At 40.5% G+C, this 18,706-nt stretch overlaps 1 protein-coding gene across 2 annotated transcripts; it reads right to left on the bottom strand.

The window, feature by feature from the left end:
* Positions 1 to 3,559: 3,559 nt before the first annotated feature.
* On the bottom strand, positions 3,560 to 17,097 carry sgsm1b (small G protein signaling modulator 1b). Of its 2 annotated transcripts, XM_026173833.2 has the most exons (25): positions 16,929 to 17,097; positions 16,786 to 16,829; positions 14,447 to 14,522; positions 13,551 to 13,713; positions 13,237 to 13,389; positions 12,851 to 12,918; positions 12,624 to 12,766; positions 12,398 to 12,529; positions 12,089 to 12,213; positions 11,930 to 11,997; positions 10,350 to 10,513; positions 10,113 to 10,242; positions 9,510 to 9,636; positions 9,363 to 9,427; positions 9,097 to 9,242; positions 8,839 to 8,967; positions 8,577 to 8,750; positions 8,378 to 8,446; positions 6,130 to 7,353; positions 5,912 to 6,036; positions 5,734 to 5,816; positions 5,516 to 5,625; positions 4,376 to 4,472; positions 4,111 to 4,278; positions 3,560 to 3,846 (listed from the first exon to the last, which is right to left on the bottom strand). In XM_026173833.2, the coding sequence occupies exons 1-25, from the start codon at positions 16,933 to 16,935 to the stop codon at positions 3,758 to 3,760; spliced, it is 3,879 nt and encodes a 1,292-aa protein (XP_026029618.2). In that variant the 5' UTR covers positions 16,936 to 17,097; the 3' UTR covers positions 3,560 to 3,757. The 2 variants fall into 2 exon arrangements, with proteins under 2 accessions (XP_026029618.2, XP_026029617.2); XM_026173832.2 differs by lacking the exon at positions 16,929 to 17,097 and having other exon boundaries at positions 16,786 to 16,848.
* Between the last annotated feature and the right edge of the window lie 1,609 nt (positions 17,098 to 18,706).

The raw sequence follows: 18,706 nt of genomic DNA, 5'->3' as shown, positions 1-18,706 counted from the left end.
ACACAAGAATTTCACTCACATGTGCTGTACCAATGTACCTGCACATGTGATGTGACAATAAAAGTGATTTGATTTGATTTGATCAAAGCTCTTTTAACCAGAAAGAACACGCAGGGCACCTTAAATGCAAAATATAAGATTTTTAATACACAATAAATTAAGTATACTCAGTGACCATTTTAGAAGACAGAAAAAATAAAAATATATTTATTTCCATTGGCATACTTTTAGCTTTTGCTTCATTATAATCAGACCAGGCCCATATACAGACATTGTATTGCATTTAATAAATAAGTACTAGCTTAGGGGTTGTTTTTTTTTTGTAAAGTAAGTCAGTTTCTTCTTAACACATTGTATACTGTAAATCTTCTGACAACAAACAGCAATACACAAACAGCAATACTCAGGCAAGATCATATGTAGACACATTAGCAGTGATATTAAAACACTGGAATTTAAGCCACAGTGAAACAGACGTGTGTGTTTTGGCTATTTTGTAACTGTAAGTGGCGCCAATAAATCATATTTTCTGACTTGCCTCTCTCGGTATCGAGCTATATAGAGTATCTTGTGTTTATCTGCCGAGATCTTAAGATATTCACCTTTACACGTATACTCCCGAGCTCTTAATCATTTCTCGTCTTAAGGCTAAACAAATGAAATCTACTATGACTGCAGCAAAAAAATGAACTGACAAAATCATCATTATCTACATGGCTACATACCACTGACCAGCTACCATTCATTTAAAAGTAAAAAGCTTATCATCAAGATCGCACTTTCCTCATAGCTGAAGTTAGAGCTCTGACATTCTGAGCAGCAGTGAAATAGTGATAATAATGAAGAGAAATGTCCGGGAAATATTAAACTATTCGCTGCCTTTGGGGGTTTTTGGCATACAGAAACAATTTGACGCGCTTTAAAGCCATGACAACCAAGTTCATCAGGGCGAGACAGAGTTTAAGAGTGAAAGTGAAAAAGGGAAGTGGAGCATGTGAAGGAAGCACAAACTGCCACCAGCTAACTACCTCTTTGAAATAACCACCAGCAGAAAAATTACGACCACGACTCTCTATATCGCATGGAAGCTAAATCTGGTAAAGCTGTGCTGCTTTCAATTCAATCCAATTCATATACAGTGGGGCAAAAAAGTATTTAGTCAGCCACCGATTGTGCAAGTTCCCCCACTTAAAATGATGACAGAGGTCAGTAATTTGCACCAGAGGTACACTTCAACTGTGAGAGACAGAATGTGAAAAAAAAATCCATGAATCCACATGGTAGGATTTGTAAAGAATTTATTCGTAAATCAGGGTGGAAAATAAGTATTTGGTCACCTCAAACAAGGAAAATCTCTGGCTCTCACAGACCTGTAACGTCTTCTGTAAGAAGCTTTTCTGTCCCCCACTCGTTACCTGTATGAATGGCACCTGTTTGAACTCATCATCTGTATAAAAGACACCTGTCCACAGCCTCAAACAGTCAGACTCCAAACTCCGCCATGGCCAAGACCAAAGAGCTTTCGAAGGACACCAGGAAAAGTATTGTAGACCTGCACCAGACTGGGAAGAGTGAATCTACAATAGGCAAGCAGCTTGGTGTGAAAAAATCAACTGTGGGAGCAATCATCAGAAAATGGAAGACATACAAGACCACTGATAATCTCCCTCGATCTGGGGCTCCACGCAAGATCTCATCCCGTGGGGTCAAAATGATCATGAGAACGGTGAGCAAAGATCCCAGAACCACACGGGGGGACCTGGTGAATGACCTGCAGAGAGCTGGGACCAAAGTAACAAAGGTCACCATCAGTAACACACTACAACGGCAGGGAATCAAATCCCGCAGTGCCAGACGTGTTCCGCTGCTGAAGCCAGTGCATGTCCAGGCCCGTCTGAAGTTTGCCAGAGAGCACATGGATGATACAGCAGAGGATTGGGAGAATGTCATGTGGTCAGATGAAACCAAAGTAGAACTTTTTGGTATAAACTCAACTCGTCGTGTTTGGAGGAAGAAGAATACCGAGTTGCATCCCAAGAACACCATACCTACTGTGAAGCATGGGGGTGGAAACATCATGCTATGGGGCTGTTTTTCTGCCAAGGGGACAGGACGACTGATCCGTGTTAAGGACAGAATGAATGGGGCCATGTATCGTGAGATTTTGAGCCAAAACCTCCTTCCATCAGTGAGAACTTTGAAGATGAAACGAGGCTGGGTCTTCCAACATGACAATGATCCAAAACACACCGCCCGGGCAACAAAGGAGTGGCTCCGTAAGAAGCATTTGAAAGTCCTGGAGTGGCCTAGCCAGTCTCCAGACCTCAACCCCATAGAAAATCTGTGGCGGGAGTTGAAAGTCCGTGTTGCTCGGCGACAGCCCCAAAACATCACTGCTCTCGAGAAGATCTGCATGGAGGAATGGGCCAAAATACCAGCTACTGTGTGTGCAAACCTGGTAAAGACCTATAGTAACCGTTTGACCTCTGTTATTGCCAACAAAGGTTATGTTACAAAGTATTGAGTTGTATTTTTGTTATTGACCAAATACTTATTTTCCACCCTGATTTACGAATAAATTCTTTACAAATCCTACCATGTGGATTCATGGATTTGTTTTTCACATTCTGTCTCTCACAGTTGAAGTGTACCTCTGGTGCAAATTACTGACCTCTGTCATCATTTTAGGTGGGGGAACTTGCACAATCGGTGGCTGACTAAATACTTTTTTGCCCCACTGTAGCGCCAAACCACAACACCAGTTGCCTCAACGTACTTTACATTGTAAATTAAAGAAAGACAGTGAGAGGGAAAAACTCCCTTTTAACAGGAAGAAACCTCTGACTGTGGGAAATCCCTTTAACCAGTCTTTATCCTTTGATTTTATGAAAACGATAGCTGACGTGTTCAGCCTGAGCAGCACTGTGTAGTTTAAGGGAAGAAGAAGGAGGTTTTCAATGACAGCATGCAGGAGGAAAACTAACTGGGATAAGAGACAACAGTTAAATCATCTTAACTAATGCATAGAGGAGGTGGGAGACAGGAGAGGAGACTATGAGAGCGTGACCAGCTGAAAGAGGAAATTGTGATACAGTATATGGAAACTATGTGCAATTACGAGGTGCTACACAGAATCCAGGTCTGCATATCCTGCAATCTTGTGTGCATCAGAGGCAAACACCTATTTAACATCAGATAAGCCAGCCGGTAGAACCCTGCAACGTTTGCAAATTATCCCGTGACACCAGGTACATCACTGAAAAAAAACTATTCAAGTGTATCACAAAATGTTTAACCATGGCAGCTACAATTTCAGCTAAGTAAATGACAATACTGAAAATATATTTAAGTGTATACAAGATGCATAACTTAACCGAACGCATTAGGGAGAATATCAATGCAGTGAAGAATTTGGTTGCTGTATCCCTGAAAAAATAGCAAATTTTAAGGCAAAATAAACAACATCCTGAAGCAGTTTCAACAAGGGTACATTCACTAAGTGACCAAAAACACTTTTAAAAATAACTTTACTGGCAATAACTGCATCTCCCAAAAACAGAGAGGAGCAAGTGGTGAGAAGTTGTTTTACAACTACCTTTGAATAACAAGCAGCTTTAATGATCGGTTATCTTGTCGGCGCTTTTCATTTACATCATTTCCTTTTCTGTGGAATATACGACAATAACGTGGTTCGGTTGTTATCTCTGAGACAGGTTAGCACAAAAGAATTGTGGGTGTTAACCAGCAGCATCCTGCATCACTTGTTTTCTATGAGCGTCTGCACTTTGTGGACCAAGTCTCGGGCCATCATCAAGACCTGGGGGACGTTGTGTCTCTCGGCCATTTCTGAGAAGAAAAAGTATATTTAGAAAAAAATTACAGATACAATTATGAACACTGATAATATTTAAAGATTTAGCGTTCCTTTAATATTCAGTAAATACTGATATTTCACAATAAAAGTCACAAAATAAAAAACAGATTTTTATAGAAATCTCTGCACTTCGCTTTAACCAGCTGCTTAGTTATTTTAATGTAACATTGATTACAAGTGAATACTGGTAAACTTGATTGTTTTTCCTTTAGCATTGCTTCACTCGCTTTTCTTACCATTAAAGAACTTGATGATGTCTGTAAAGTCCATGTTATTTTCCAGGATGATGTCTCGATACATCTCCACAAGTGCCAGAGCAATGAAGAGCACAAAGTGCTCAGAGGAGGTGTGCTTGGCTGCCCAGATGGTTTCCCACACAGAGAACACATCATCGTAGACCATTTCTGTTCAGAAAAGACCGACAAATCAGATTATATTCGCTGTCACGAGAAAGTCACGGTCGATTCAAGCAAACAATATGAGGCCTGCGTTTCGCATCACCTCTCTTGAAGTCAAGAAGAAACCAGCGATAACAGAAGTAGAAGTGGGTATAGTCTCCATTCTGTTGCATCAGTTCAAACAGCTCAGAGTCCAGGATCTGTGATATGTAAGAACAATATAATGTTATCATTATCTTACGCCTGTATGCATGCATTTTTGTTATAATTCAGCCCATACTACACTACTGGATCCCTGCTGCTGGAAGAAAATACAGCAATAAGGAACAAAGAAATAACTGGGTAATAAAGGGGAACAGAGAAATCACTTATATTGTGGGTAGTCTAACTAAGTGGTAGAAATAAATACAACTTATATTCACTACAGACAAGGGAACACAAACATTTTTACTTCATAATAAGACACTATTACAACCCATATATCATGTGTATTAATTTCTATTTTACTATACTGTATGAAATAAACATATTTGGTAAATTCATTAATATGGAAAATGTGTTTTAAGCATATTGGTATTTTCACCATAGCTCATAACAGGTACAATAGGTTAGAAATCAAACAAGTCTTTTTCATATCTGCAAATGCTGTGATCCAAGGTTCCAAAACTATAACATAATTAAATTAAAACACACAGTGTCAATGAGTATATGGACAATGATACAAGTTATAATTTAACCTATTCATCTTACAGCAAAGTATTTGAAGTTAAACAAAAACATATGACTGAAAGCATGAGACAAAAACACTTTGCAATCAAAATACACTGAATGTAAATACAGAGGCTTTAAATCAAGGTGCAAACCGCTGGTTACACTAAAAAGTCTTTACTAGTGTTTACTGATAATGTGACTGCTGATAGAAGTAGCACTACACGGCCACACTCTGTGATCAGATTTAGCCAATTGATTTGAAAAATCAACAGTGATTGTGTACTGTATAAAATCTGTTGGCTTGCTTGTAGACGTAGGTGGACCGATGTAGATGTTATAACCTTAAAGTACGTATGTAGGATGTATACAGAATTATTCTACTCTCTGACAGTGAGGAAAACCTCTTCTTGTGTGCCTACATTTAAGTATCAGCAGCAAGCTGTAACAATCTTAGTAGGCTTAACCATTCAGCAAAATTACACTGTTTATAAAATGTTTATATGATTGTATGTGCGGAAAAATGTCCACTTACCTGGATAAGTGAGCGCATATTGGCAAAGTGAGAGTCCATGGCACCCCCGTGAGGAAAATTCTGGTTCATTCTCTTCATCAGTTCAGTGAAGCAGCTGAACGCCATGATCTCTGGAAAGCCCCAAACACATTTACGAGTTGTTCCTCTAGTAAATTATGTGAAGCTCTGCAAAACCCACATCTGTAAAAAACACATTATACTTAAACGGTTTTACCAACCATCATCCAGGATAACTAACAGAGGAGCGAGCAGATCACACATGCCCTGCACATAACCGACATCCAGATGCTGCCAGACGTAACTGCAAATAGAAATAGATGTTTATTTTTGCGTTTCAACCTTGTGCATTAAAATAAACCTCATATATAGATTATTGGATATAGATTATTCATTTACCTGCACATTATGTTACGCAGCTTCTCCAGATTCTCAGTGGTGAAGTACCAATACGTTCTATCACAACGTCTGACATCTTTGTCAATACGATGCAAATTGATCAAGTACATATCCATTGTTTCTTGCTGCATGAATAATAACAATGCTGAAGTCAGTTACTGTATGATAACGATTAAAAGACTTCCTTTGAAGTTCTGTTTGCCGTGTGTAACACTTACAGAATAGGTTTGCTCCTCTGAGGACTCATCATATTTGGTGACTCCTCCCACCTCTGCAGATTCTGGTTCAGTGAGCACATTGTCTATCTCGGGCTCCTCTTCTGAAAGGCCCAGATCTGTGCCCTCAGGACTGGTATTACAAGCTGTGTCCAGATGGTGATCTAGGGCAAGATCCTCAGATGCCATTTTCTCTCTTTGTGCCAGGGAGACAGGAGGCGCAGCAAGCCCTGCCAAAGGCCTGGTTTTGATGTCCTCTGAGGTCACGTATGTTATCCCTGCAGGAATGTCCTCCATTTCCAGCGCAGAAGGAGAGTCATCCGAATCGGCTGTGTCTGGAGACTGCCGGGACTGAGACGACAACGAAAGCGATGCTGATTGAAGAGCATTCAGCACTTGTCTGACTGGAGAATTTGAACCAGGTTTCTCGAATGAAATCTCTGTAGCTTTTTTGGTTTCAACAAAGTCGCAGACAGCTGCTTCGACATCCTTTGTTTCTGCGTCTGTGTTTGAGGCCTTGATCACTTTTAATGGGATTTCGTTTTTCTTAGAAATCTCTGGCTTTTTTTCATTTAGCGGATTTGCATCTTTTTCTGCTGCAGGCGGACAAGATGACTCAACTTCCAGACTTTTGCTCTTGTGTGGCTGAAGACTTAAAGTCTGCCCAAGCGGAGGTGCTTGGAAATATTCATTATGAATCTCTGTTTCCAGCTTTAGAACATTAGTATTCTCTTTCAAATTAATATCTGTGTCAGTGGCTTTTGAAGCTCCTGACAGCCCGTGCTTCGTTTGATCTTTTTCCTCTACTTCAGCTTTTTGCTCAGCTTCACATTTCTTTGTCTCCTGAACCACTATGCTTTCTAAAATCGTCTCCCTCTTTTGTGCATCAGCCTCACTCTCGGCTGCAGGGTCCTTTACATCCTCCCCTCCTGATTCACATGTTGTGAGCTGAATCTTTACAGGCTGTGACTCAGCTGTAGGTTCCTCACTGCAGACTTCTAAGTTTTCTGCTGTTTGCTGAGAAACAGCAGACTCAGTTACAGGATGACAGCTGTCTGAATCTGGACGTTGGTTTGACAGATCGTTGGAGGCAGGGTCGGTGGAGGGAAGTTGTGGCTTGTCTGTGGTTCCATTTCCGATGGCCTTGCCTGCACCTCTGTGCTGTGCTTCTTCGTCAGCTCTGGACTCACTCTCAGCCTGATCCACTGTGTCGACCGATTCAAATACCTGGAAGCCAAAGTAGTGAACATGTGATAAATTGTAAGCGAGTACTACTGAGATTGAGTGTTTTTAAAAGCACAACAGTGGTTTCCCATGTGTTAGTTTATAAACTGTAAATAAAAATCCCACTCTATGATAAGGCACACTTTAAAAAGCATGAACTGAAAGCTTCATTAATGGTCAATAAATCTCTAATGCATTATAGATCCATTATAAACCACTAATGGTAACAAATTATGGGCTCTCAGGCTGTAGGAAATCCCTTTGACTAGTCTTTATCCTTTAAACGAGTGGTAAGTGATTTCTAAATTATCAATAAAGGCTTTTTATAAAGTAGTATGCAAATTACAAACACTTGACATTATTGCTAACAATGTTTTATTACACCACAACGACATGTAGTGATTTCTAATCCTTTGAGCATCCTTACATACGTGCAGCAATCACAATAAACTTTTTTTTTGTTGCATTATAAACTTGAATTCCTGCCTCCTTTAAATAAAATGAAGGACACTCATGATAAAAACACTGATGATAAAATAGCAAGCTTTTTTCTACATAGCACAGTGGCACTAAGTCAGTCTGCCAGATGGTTAACTATTTTATCCCTGACTGAAATATCTTACTAACACTATCGCCTACATGATGAAACCTAATGACTTATCCCCCCAGTTTTTTCTTGTTACTGTGGCATTGTTTTAGCAACCGTCTGATGGACTGCCATGAAACTTGATACAGACATCCATGCCTTTAATGTAGAGCCATTAGCTTATTATCTTTTGTAAAACTTAATTCCTTTTACTTCAATTTATCCACAAAATACCTTAAACCAAATCGCAATCCTGCTCAAAAACAGCTTCGCTGCCGTTACTTTCAGCGATTCACAAGGTATGCTTTGGAAAGCAAGAATACAACAGCAAACCATATATAAGTTGTAGTAAGTGGGCTAATGCTTGGGAAAAAAATGAAACCCGGTATGGTGTCGTATCAGAAATCATTGCTATGGAGATGATGATGAGAGAGGGACTACCTGTGCGTTGCTGCTGGAGTCGCTCTGTGAGTGAGTATTTTGTTGATCTGAGTTGCTACTTAGAGAAGACTGGAGTGAGACAGAGTATCACATGAGACAAAAACAGCAGAACTGTTAGCCAAGTTATTTTCTCACAACTCTTGAAATAGTAGGTGGTAGGTGTTACATAATGTGGATTTTTTTGTTTGTTCAAACTTGCATCTGTACTGATGGTGGAGTCCCGCTGCACGGGTCCCCTTTCCACGCTGGCTCCGGATGAGCATCGGGCGAGTGCCTCGGCATGTTTCTCTCTCTCCCTCTGACGGACAATGGCCTCGCAACCCTGCCACTCCTTCATAGTCTGCTCGTACATGCACCGCATTTGCTCATCAATCTGAAGCAATAAGCATGTGTAAATAACTGGCAAAGAATAGATAGGCATGAGAATATATCTTTATACTTTGAAAGCACATGAGTAATACCTCCCGCCGGCATTTCTCACTCATGCTGAACTTATAATGTCCTAACAGGAAGGGCCAGACTTCTTTACGGAGTGAAGGGGCCACCCCACCAAAATACACCAGTCTGTGTATCTCCTTTTCCTCATAGGCCTGAAAGGAGAAGTATTTTTACTTTTGTGTCAGACTGAAATTGCTCACTAATGAAAGGAGGCATTTCACACAGGAACGAATGACAACTAGGCGTTGTGTGATGGCTTGGTGTTCATGTATAAATCTTACAGAGCTGTCTTTGAGGAAGTTGCCCCAGACCTCCACAGAGAGGCCTCCTCGAGCATCACAGGGTACGCTGGGGTCAACAATCGTGGTGTTGACCAATGCGGAGAGGTGGGTGCGGACCGTGGACAGATGACGACAGTATGCAAGCCCTAGAGAGGAGAGATAAGGCTTCTCATTTTCAACCACTGTAATGAATTATTGATCTGCTGAACAACCCAACCAGAGTGATTCCTAAATTGCAAACACAAAGAAGATGTGATTATACTCACAGCCATAGAACGCACGGGAGATTATCTGGTATTTCATGGTGTCGCAAAGGAGCTTTAAGGGAGCCCTGGTAAAGTGAGAATATTTCAGACTTTGTCAGGTGGAATAATCAGAACGGTGATTGCAGCCTGACCATAGGAAATACTTACCTTTCTTGGTTACAGCCATTAGGCAGAGAGCCATCAGATGAGCCATTCTGTGAGCAGGAGGAGCAGGAGGACTTCCTGGGGGCTGGTTGCCACATATTAACACCCTGATCCATCAGCTCTGGGGCCACTGCACAGCAAAGTGTCCCTTACTACTACTGTTCCTATTATCACAATCAATTAAGCAAGCAAAACCAGGAGCAGCCCTAACTGATTTGGATATTAAAATGAATTTCTGAAAATGATAAGAACTGATAATACATGGTGAAAAAAAAACAAACAAACAAGAGAGAGGATGGAGATGCAGATGTGGCATACAAATTGCAAAGACTCCTTATTGTCAATGGGACTTTAATGTGAAATGGAGACATGGACACTAAACAAGGAGGAAAAATATTATGGCTGTAACAGTTTCACATTAGAAAGGACTTAATTACAAAGACAAACACTGAATATATGCCTGGATGAAACATCAGATTCATCTAAAGTGAACTGTTTGAAGTCAAAAGACATATAAAGTAATTAGAACAGTTATAGATATAATCTTTGATGATTCTGTATTGCATTATCTCAGGGAGGCAGAATAGAAAGATTAAAGGCACTAACTGAACTCCATCTGATTGCCAGGAAAGAGGATCCGAAACACATAATCGGTTGCTTCATCGTCTTCCTTATCTGATACAGAATCACATGAATCATGTGGACTTCTCTTTCGCAGTTTGGGGAAAACCTTTCCCTACAAATGGAAATAGTATGTGAAGAAAATATATCATAAATATTGGTAAAGTAAATATTGTTGCATGAAATGTTGAAAAATTATTTGAGCAGAGGTGTCCCATTTACCTTCCCTCTCTGATTCCAGAGTGGCGGGTCTAGCTGCCCATGAGGTAGCAGGCCAGTCTCTAAGCATGTGAGAAACTGGAGCAAATGGCCTCCTTTAGGAAAGTGTAGAGGAGGCCTCTGGATCCCATCCTGGCTCACCAAAACGATTGTGCCTCCACTGTTCACTGGAGGTACCCACACGTGGGAGAAAAAATAAATAACTCGTGAAACTCATGTGACTTTATTTGGGAAATTAAAAACCATATCTGATTTTAATTTTTGCCGATTTTCACTCGATGCGCCTCTGGACCAGTGCTAGCACAGCTGGGGTTTTTTTAGAGCGCTCTAAGTCTTTGAATTGTATTCTATTTTATTTATATAGCAACAAATCACTACAGCAGTCACCTCAAGGCACATTATTGTACGGTAGAGACCATACAATATGACAGAGAAAGCCCTAACAATCAGCCAAGCCCTTTTGAGCAACAGTGGGAAGGAACAACTCCCTTTCAACAGGAAGAAAGCTCAGGCAGAACCAGACTCAGGGAGAGGAAAGCCATCTGCTGTGGGGGTGATGGGAGAAAGACAGGACAAAAAACACCGTGAAAGAGAGCCAGAGGTGAATAATAACTAATGATTAAACTCAGAATATTGTATAAACACACACTGAGTCAAATAAAATGAGTGCATCATGGGAATTCTCAGCAGCCCAGACTCATTGGAGTGCAACTAAGGGAGGATTTAGAGTCACCTGATCCAGCCTTCACTACATGCTTTATCAAAAAGCATCAGGTTTAAACCTAATCTAAAAATTAGAGAGGGTGTCTGTCTCCTGAATCCAAACTGGGAGTTGGTTCCAAAGAAGAGCATCCTGAAAGCTGAAGGCTCTGCCTCCTATTCAACTATAAGTAGAGCTCTACTGCTCTATTGAGGTGATATGACACGATATGATCTTGTTCTGATTGTGTGCATTTATGCATCTCCTAATTTACTCTGGGCCTCAAATGTGAGCAAAACGAAAACAAAATCCCCTTCTGTGACAAACTCATCAGCCATTTATGTATTACTGATCACTGAAGAGGAGATATGAGTCTCCAAATACAAACCAGCAGCTTTTGCTTGAAGAGCCCACAGTGTTTAAGCCCCATCAGCGGTACATTAGGTCAGAGGTGTGACCGCGAGCATGCTTGGTATTTTTTTAGACATTCACAGGGTTGTGAACCATAACAATCTCCTCCCTGAGGATCATACTGTCATTGCAGTTTTATCGTACAATCTGAAGGACAACATTCAGCCTGCCAGCATACCATAGCGCATCTTGCGCAAAGTTTTTTTGCAACACAAATGTCACCTACTACATGCCCTTCTAACTGGGTTTCTCCCTGAATTCCCTGCAACTTTGTGCTTTCCCCCTAAATTAAATTCAAATTATATTTTGACACACTGGAAAAGAACAAATATGGCTTCCAGGGAATAATCTAAAACAAGGGGCTGCACTGCAATGCTGCATAAGGTGACAACTTTGAAGGGGAAACAGGCTAAATTTAATTTTTAAATGGCACAACTTTGCATTGCATCCAGTACTTTAATAGGTGAGTTACCTTGCTGATGACAGTGGAGATACACAATCTCCTCCAAACGAATTGTCATAGCATAATCCCAGTAAACACTGAGAGAAACACAAATGGATATTGGTCAGTGAATAAACATTGTAAACACAATATTTAAGTCTCAGTAGATTGGGCTCTTTTTTTTCTGACCTTTTTTCAGAGTCCAGCTCCCCAACATTGCCATTCATCAGTTGATTTGGTGTCCACTTCAGGGTCATGAGGTCTGCAGTTTGATGTAGAGAAAGGTAGCCTGGAATGGCCTCCATGTCATCTCTCTGTACACACAAAACAAAATGTTAGTGCTGTAGTATTCAGATCAGTTACATATAAACAAATTAACAGGAGGCATCACATTTCCCACAGAGTAAGCAAGCTTTTCTTAATATTTTCTCTCTCTTAAAATGAATAAATAAAACTAGTTTTGTATGGTTGTTTTGAAAAGGACAGGAAAATCCATACCGGCTGGACCAGGACATTGTTCTTCCCAAACAGAAGTGTGGCTCTGGAGTTTTGGTGAAGTGATTCAACATATTCCCTCACCCACATAAGAGGGCGATCATCCATGCTACCACTGGACTGTCTCTTTTGGATCTGTTAGGGATTAAGAGAAGAAGAAAACACAATTGCATACAGCCTATTGCTGGTTGTTTTTACAAGGAAGCATTCAATTTATTGACTGTCTAACCAAGGCCGGTCTTCTGGAGGGGGAATCCTGCCGACAGTGACCGCTGTGAATACGATGCCTCTGTACAAGCTCATCTGCAGATGGATCAGTCCAGAAATGGTCTGCAGTCTTAACCTTGGTGTACTCCAAAGCACAGGGGCCAACTGTAAAACAAGGTTAATGGGCTTAAAGTAAACATCCGAATAAGTAGCTATATAAACTGACAGCACAGTTTTTAAAAAAAGTACCCAATAGGGATGCAAGAATCGGTCCATCCACAGGATCCATCAGCATGGCTTCTTTGTCATAGAATGAACTGAAGCACACAATAATAACACACAAGTATACATGTGGAAAGACAATAGCGTTAACACCAAGACTGTTTTTTAATTCAGCCCCATGTTACTCATTGCATACCACAGCTCTTGATGACTTCTGTGCAAACAGATAATGTATTAATATTACCATAGAGAGGGTACAAATTAGAACACATGAGAGAAAGAAGCCTAAAAACTTTGGTAGTTACAATACATAGAAATCAGCTGCCTATGGCAAAAAAAAAAAAATTGTGGCATTGAAAAGAAAAGACATTCCAAAGCCTCAAAAGGATTAAAAAATATATAGATAATCCTACCTGCTGTTTTCTACTAAGTACAGGACAATCTTATCTAGGAGCTTTTCCATCAGGGCAGTTCGAATCCACAGGTGTTTCAGCGCTTGAGGAGGAAGGTTAGCCAACTTGGACTGCCGACTGCGGTCAGTACTCAGTGAGGAATTGTTCTGCTTGCTAAAGCAAAAGAAGAAATTTACAGACGATGTCTGCATAGTCTCTTAAAATGTAACAGGATGAAACAGGAATGAAAAATAGCACAAAAGAGTTTATATATCGATATATATGAAAATAACTATAAGAAAGAGTCTGTGGTCTCCCACAGATAAAAGTTTCACCTGTTTTCAATGAGCTGTTCCAGCTCCTGGACCTTGTGACAGAGCTCCGCAGCAGGGGAAAAGCTTTTTGCCACCTTCATAAAGAGTGCCGCAACCTTATTACTGCACAGCAGGCCTGCAATCCTACGTTTCAATCCATGAAGCACACACGCCTCCACTACAGCTGCACAAACACACATAAACATGCAGAGACTTAGCAAATATTTGATTTGTATTTATATAAAACATATAGGTATATCAATATATACATTGTTTATTTCAACTTAATCTAATCCATCTTTTATGGATTTGAAGCGGACATGTTTGTATTTGGCCTAAAGCTTTATTTTTCTCTAAAAAGCACAGTACAACTCCCTTTTGTTAAAGGCCTCAGTCTCATGTTTCTTTTACAGAAACAGGCGAAAGCAAGCACAGGTAGCTCAAGGAGAAATGGGCTGAAGTCAACACTGCCTACAGTTGCTAGGATATAAGTGTTGAGAATCATATACGCCTCACTCCTTGTTAGTATCAACACCTTTGAAGGTTCATCCTTTTACTTTATTGATTATAAATAGATGCGACTAATGAAAAGAAATCATTAGGAACAGACTGCACAGGACCTTTGGGCACTGTGAGAATGAACTCGTAGGAGGTGATATGGCTTGACACAAAGTGAAGTCAGCCGTCATTCTGTACTGTAAATGTCAGTATGGATGTGGCGGACGGTACTGTACTATTTAAAACTGAATGTCTTTTATTAGATTAGATACAATACAGAAAACCTATAATACCTTTTTTAGTTGGAGGTAAAGATTATAGCTAAAAGAAAAGACATTGTTCATGTCATCTGCAATATTAACTGAGTAATGGATTGTAATAAAATATCTAATAAAAGCAGGCAGTAGAAAAACATTTACCACAGAAGGATATAATATGGCTGCTGTCTGCATGCACAAATTTCCTCGTTACTGCCTCCTCCATAATTTGTTTCACCTAAAGGAGAGAAGTTCACCGTCAGATACGTCTTAATCAGTCTGACACAGTTACATAAGGTGATAAAGACAAAACAAGAAGCACAGAAGCGAGTGATGTTAGAAAAAGTAATGATGAAGCAGCAGTATGGCAACATAAGACATTTCCTACAAGCAGGTTATAGCATCCTGCTGATGTACGCTGCCAAAACTACCAAAACTATAGCCTCATCTTCTGCAGTTTACAAAGCCATTGCAAGTGCTGTACTACATCCAACGTGCACTTCACACTTCAAATGATTTTGCATGTAAAGCACATGCAATTTCTGATCTCCTCAATTTGTCTGATTTATTGTAAGCAGTAAAAGCAAACCTTCAAGTTTTTGTTTACATTTTCTAGTGATTCCAAAAGGAATTGTTTCTTGAGGTTTTCTACTTGCATTCCTAAACACATTCATCCATCCATCTACTTTTTTTTTTAGCTTATCCAATTAAGGGTTGCAAGTAGCCTGTCTCATGTGTTGTAGGTTGAGAGGCTCTGTGCACCCTGTACACCCTGGACAGGTCGCCAATCGGTCTAAATAATCTAAATATATCTAAATAATATGTAAATATGTAAATAGATTCACTAACAATTTATTAACACACTATACCAAACTGCAAAGTTTGCAATAAGCACACTTTTACAATATAGCTACAATCAAAGCAGCAGATAAAAAAATGTACATTTTTACCCCATTGTATGAGTCAATTTCCAACTTCCCTGTATTATATGTTTCCAATAATCAACCTAGTAATAGCACTGTATAAAGTAAACACCCACACCTTAAAGCTATGTTTGTGTCATAAACAGTGATCTACAAGCAAAATGAGAGAAAAGCTTCAGTGACATCATCTGGGGTTATTCGGTCAAGCTCGACAAAGCCACAGACATTACTGTAAAACTGTGTTTTCAGTTCAAATAACACTTATATACTGTCCTTGAAAAAAAAATCAATGTTGCTCTCCATTTCACTTTAATAAATGTCATATTTTTGAACAAGCTTGTTGTCATAGCTGCAATTATGATCAGGTTAAAAAAAAAGAAGAAAGAAACTGAGATGAGCATGATCATGACTACACTTTTTGAGCGCGGCATTTTCTCTGAATGTTTATTGTTTGGTCGTGATCCACAAAGTAGTCACGTCTGCTGCTAAGAAACGTATCATTAAGCAATAAAATGCACTAAATTTAAACTGATGCTCAGTGCCCTAGACACATTCTCCCATGAAATTAGATGAAAATCACTTCCATGCTTAAATATGATTGTGCTGGAATTCTGCTGAATGTTCACAATTCAGGGGTTATTTATTGCTGCTGCAACCAGACCTCACGACTGTCCAGTCCTTCTCCTTCACATGAGTAAACAACATGAAAGGCACGCTTTGTATTAATTACCCATCTATATAAAGCAAAGTGAAACATTAAAATGCAGTTTTGCTTTTGTTTTTCTTAGATTTATATATCACAGCTAAGCCACTCCTTACTGCAGGATCCTGTATCAGTGCCTTAGGTTTTTGAGAGGCAATGAGTCACAGGTGAGGGGGAGAACACACACAGAGTGGGTCTAGAAGTACCCTGCTTGAGTAAAAGCTTCATATTTCTTTGCCTGCATGAGGAATCGTGGAGTCACTGTCCAGTTTATAAGGGTGGTGCATTGTGCCGCTTTCTCTGACTGATTTGCAAATACATTTAAACATATTTATGCTGTCATAACCTATATTATGGCAGCAAGAGAAGCTACTGCAAAAGCACCTATTAAAAACGCCAAATTAAGCAGATGGTTGGGTCACACCTTTAAATTCTGACTAACAGGGCGGTGGGTTGAAAAGAATATGCCAGAAAACAGGCTTAAACAATCTCTGCGTGGCTTCCTGATTGTGGTGGGTTTCTTCCACAATATAAAACCATCAACATCATCAGTATTATCGTCATCATTACCATCACCACCGTCGTCATCACCATCTTACGCCAGTCCACCAGCAGACCGGTATCCTGCACAGCCCCACCGGCAGCCTAATTGCGTCTAATCACATTATGTAAAATAAACCGTCAGTTTTATCATAAACAGGCCTACGGTGGAGTCAGCCCTGATGAACGATAACCACACACACACACTCACTCACACACACACACACACACACACACACACACACACACACACACACACACACACACACACACTGAGCATATAGCGCCCGTAAACATAAAATGTGATGCGCGCAAATGAAATAAAATGCACCAACCTCCTTCTTCACATTGCGCAGCAGTTTCTGGCGCGTCTCGGCCTCTGCCACGGGAGAAAACATAATGAGTTATGCTGATCAGATGCTGTTTTGGAAATTGATGGTGATGCGCTCACGAAAGAGGGAAATAGCGGCGTCGGTACCTCCCATCGCTCCTGACAGGGTGCAGCGGCTGACACGCACAGCTTTCTGGACGGTCTTGACGGTGATTTAGGCAAGGCTGCTTTACAGGGAGAGTCAGTCCGGGATGTACGAGGTGTTCTTAACGACTACATCAAACCTATCTGCTACCTCACGGTGAACCACCACCCCTTTAAAGTCACAGTACCCTGTGCGTTCAATGTACACAACGACAGTCTCCTCTCCCCCCCCCCCCCCCCCCCCCGAGGGAAAAAAATGCAAGGTGCACTCACAGTCAAAAATGTATCTGTAAAAAAATACAATAACAAACTTTTCCTAGAATGTTCATTGGCCGATTATTATTCATTCAGGTAATGAATGGGTTGTGGGGAAATGTATCTTTTCAATCTTTTCTTTCCCCTTGCATTGTACATAATGATCAAGGAAATGATCAATAAGAATGTGCCATCCCATGATATGCAATACCGTGTTTCCAGTGTTAATTATATTTACTTGCTAAACGTTATTTGTTCTTACATATCATTTCTTGATGACGTTTGATTTGTGATTTGTACTGCCTAGGTTTGCAGTACAAATCACACCTCCCAGAGTTGTTAACATTTTCTAGAGAATAATATAGACATACAGAAATGTAAATACAGAATACATATATGGCACAAAAAGTACGGAAATTAAGGAAATTTGTGTTTGTTTGTTTTTTTTTATTTCTTGGATGGAAAGCCTGACTTTGTCCGCTTAAATGGTGCCATAACTGTAAAGGTAAATGCATTTTTGGGTTGAGCACCAGAGTTATGTATGTATGTATGTATGTATGTATGGATGGATAGATAGATAGATAGATAGATAGATAGATAGATAGATAGATAGATAGATAGATAGATAGATAGATAGATAGATAGATAGATAGATAGATAGATAGATAGATAGATAGATAGATAGATAGATAGATAGATAGATAGATAGATAGATAGATAGATAGATAGATAGATAGATAGATAGATAGATAGATAGATAGATAGATAGATAGATAGATAGATAGATAGATAGATAGATAGATAGATAGATAGATAGATGAAAAGGCCAAGTATGCTGCTTGTGGATGGCCACTTTTGGATCTTGGTGCTTGTACCTTTTGCTTTGATAACAGCTGTGCACACTGTTGGCATTCGTCCACTGGCCTGTCAGGTGGAGTTTTCCCAGCAGTTTTGGGAGTTCTCACATATGTTGAGTTCCAGCTGACTTCTTTTTTTTTCACTCTGTAGTCTAGCTCATCCTATCTCAAAGGGGCTTAAGTCATGTGATTGTTCACACCACCAACACCATGATCTCACTAAACACAAACCAAGCATGCTGCCGTAGGCCCTGGTCTGGATGGGCCTGGGCTCCCTTGCCTTGGTGGGTACCAGAGGACGGGGGTGCCTACTGGGGTCAGTGGGGGAGCTGACCCCAGTAGGCACCCCCATCCCCAGCTACCTCCTTCTTCCCGCTCCACCACACCCACCCACACAGGTAGGGCCTTGGGGTGCAGGTGTGTCACCAGGGTGCAGGGGAGACATCCCCCCCCCCGTCGTGTCCCCCCCCCGTCCCCTTCTGGCCACCTGTGCCTCAATTTTATCTCACAACTTAGACATCCACATTACTTACACTCTCATAACACACACATATATATAGGGCCTTGAGGGTGGGCACGGTCTGTGTATTCAAACCTACCTCTGGCGCCGGTGCCCACCTCTCAATTTTAAATCCATGTAGACATTGAGGGTTCTCGGGAGGGGCCGTG

Source organism: Astatotilapia calliptera, chromosome 7 (assembly GCF_964374335.1).
Source record: "Astatotilapia calliptera chromosome 7, fAstCal68.1, whole genome shotgun sequence".
NCBI classification, from domain to species: Eukaryota; Metazoa; Chordata; class Actinopteri; order Cichliformes; family Cichlidae; genus Astatotilapia; species Astatotilapia calliptera.
The sequence above is the reverse complement of the archived record's forward strand: the minus strand, read 5'-3'. Positions and strand labels throughout refer to the sequence as shown.

What these genes read in the sequence shown, in the direction of transcription:
- sgsm1b (XM_026173832.2), bottom strand. Translation starts at nt 16,848, where the DNA reads ATGTTTTCTCCCGTGGCAGAGGCCGAGACGCGCCAGAAACTGCTGCGC. An exon ending in GAACAGCTCATTGAAAACAG is followed by an intron (nt 13,390 to 13,550) that starts GTGAAACTTTTA and finishes CTTTTGCTTTAG; the next exon opens with CAAGCAGAACAATTCCTCAC. An exon ending in CTCCCGTGCGTTCTATGGCT is followed by an intron (nt 9,243 to 9,362) that starts GTGAGTATAATC and finishes TCTCCTCTCTAG; the next exon opens with GGCTTGCATACTGTCGTCAT.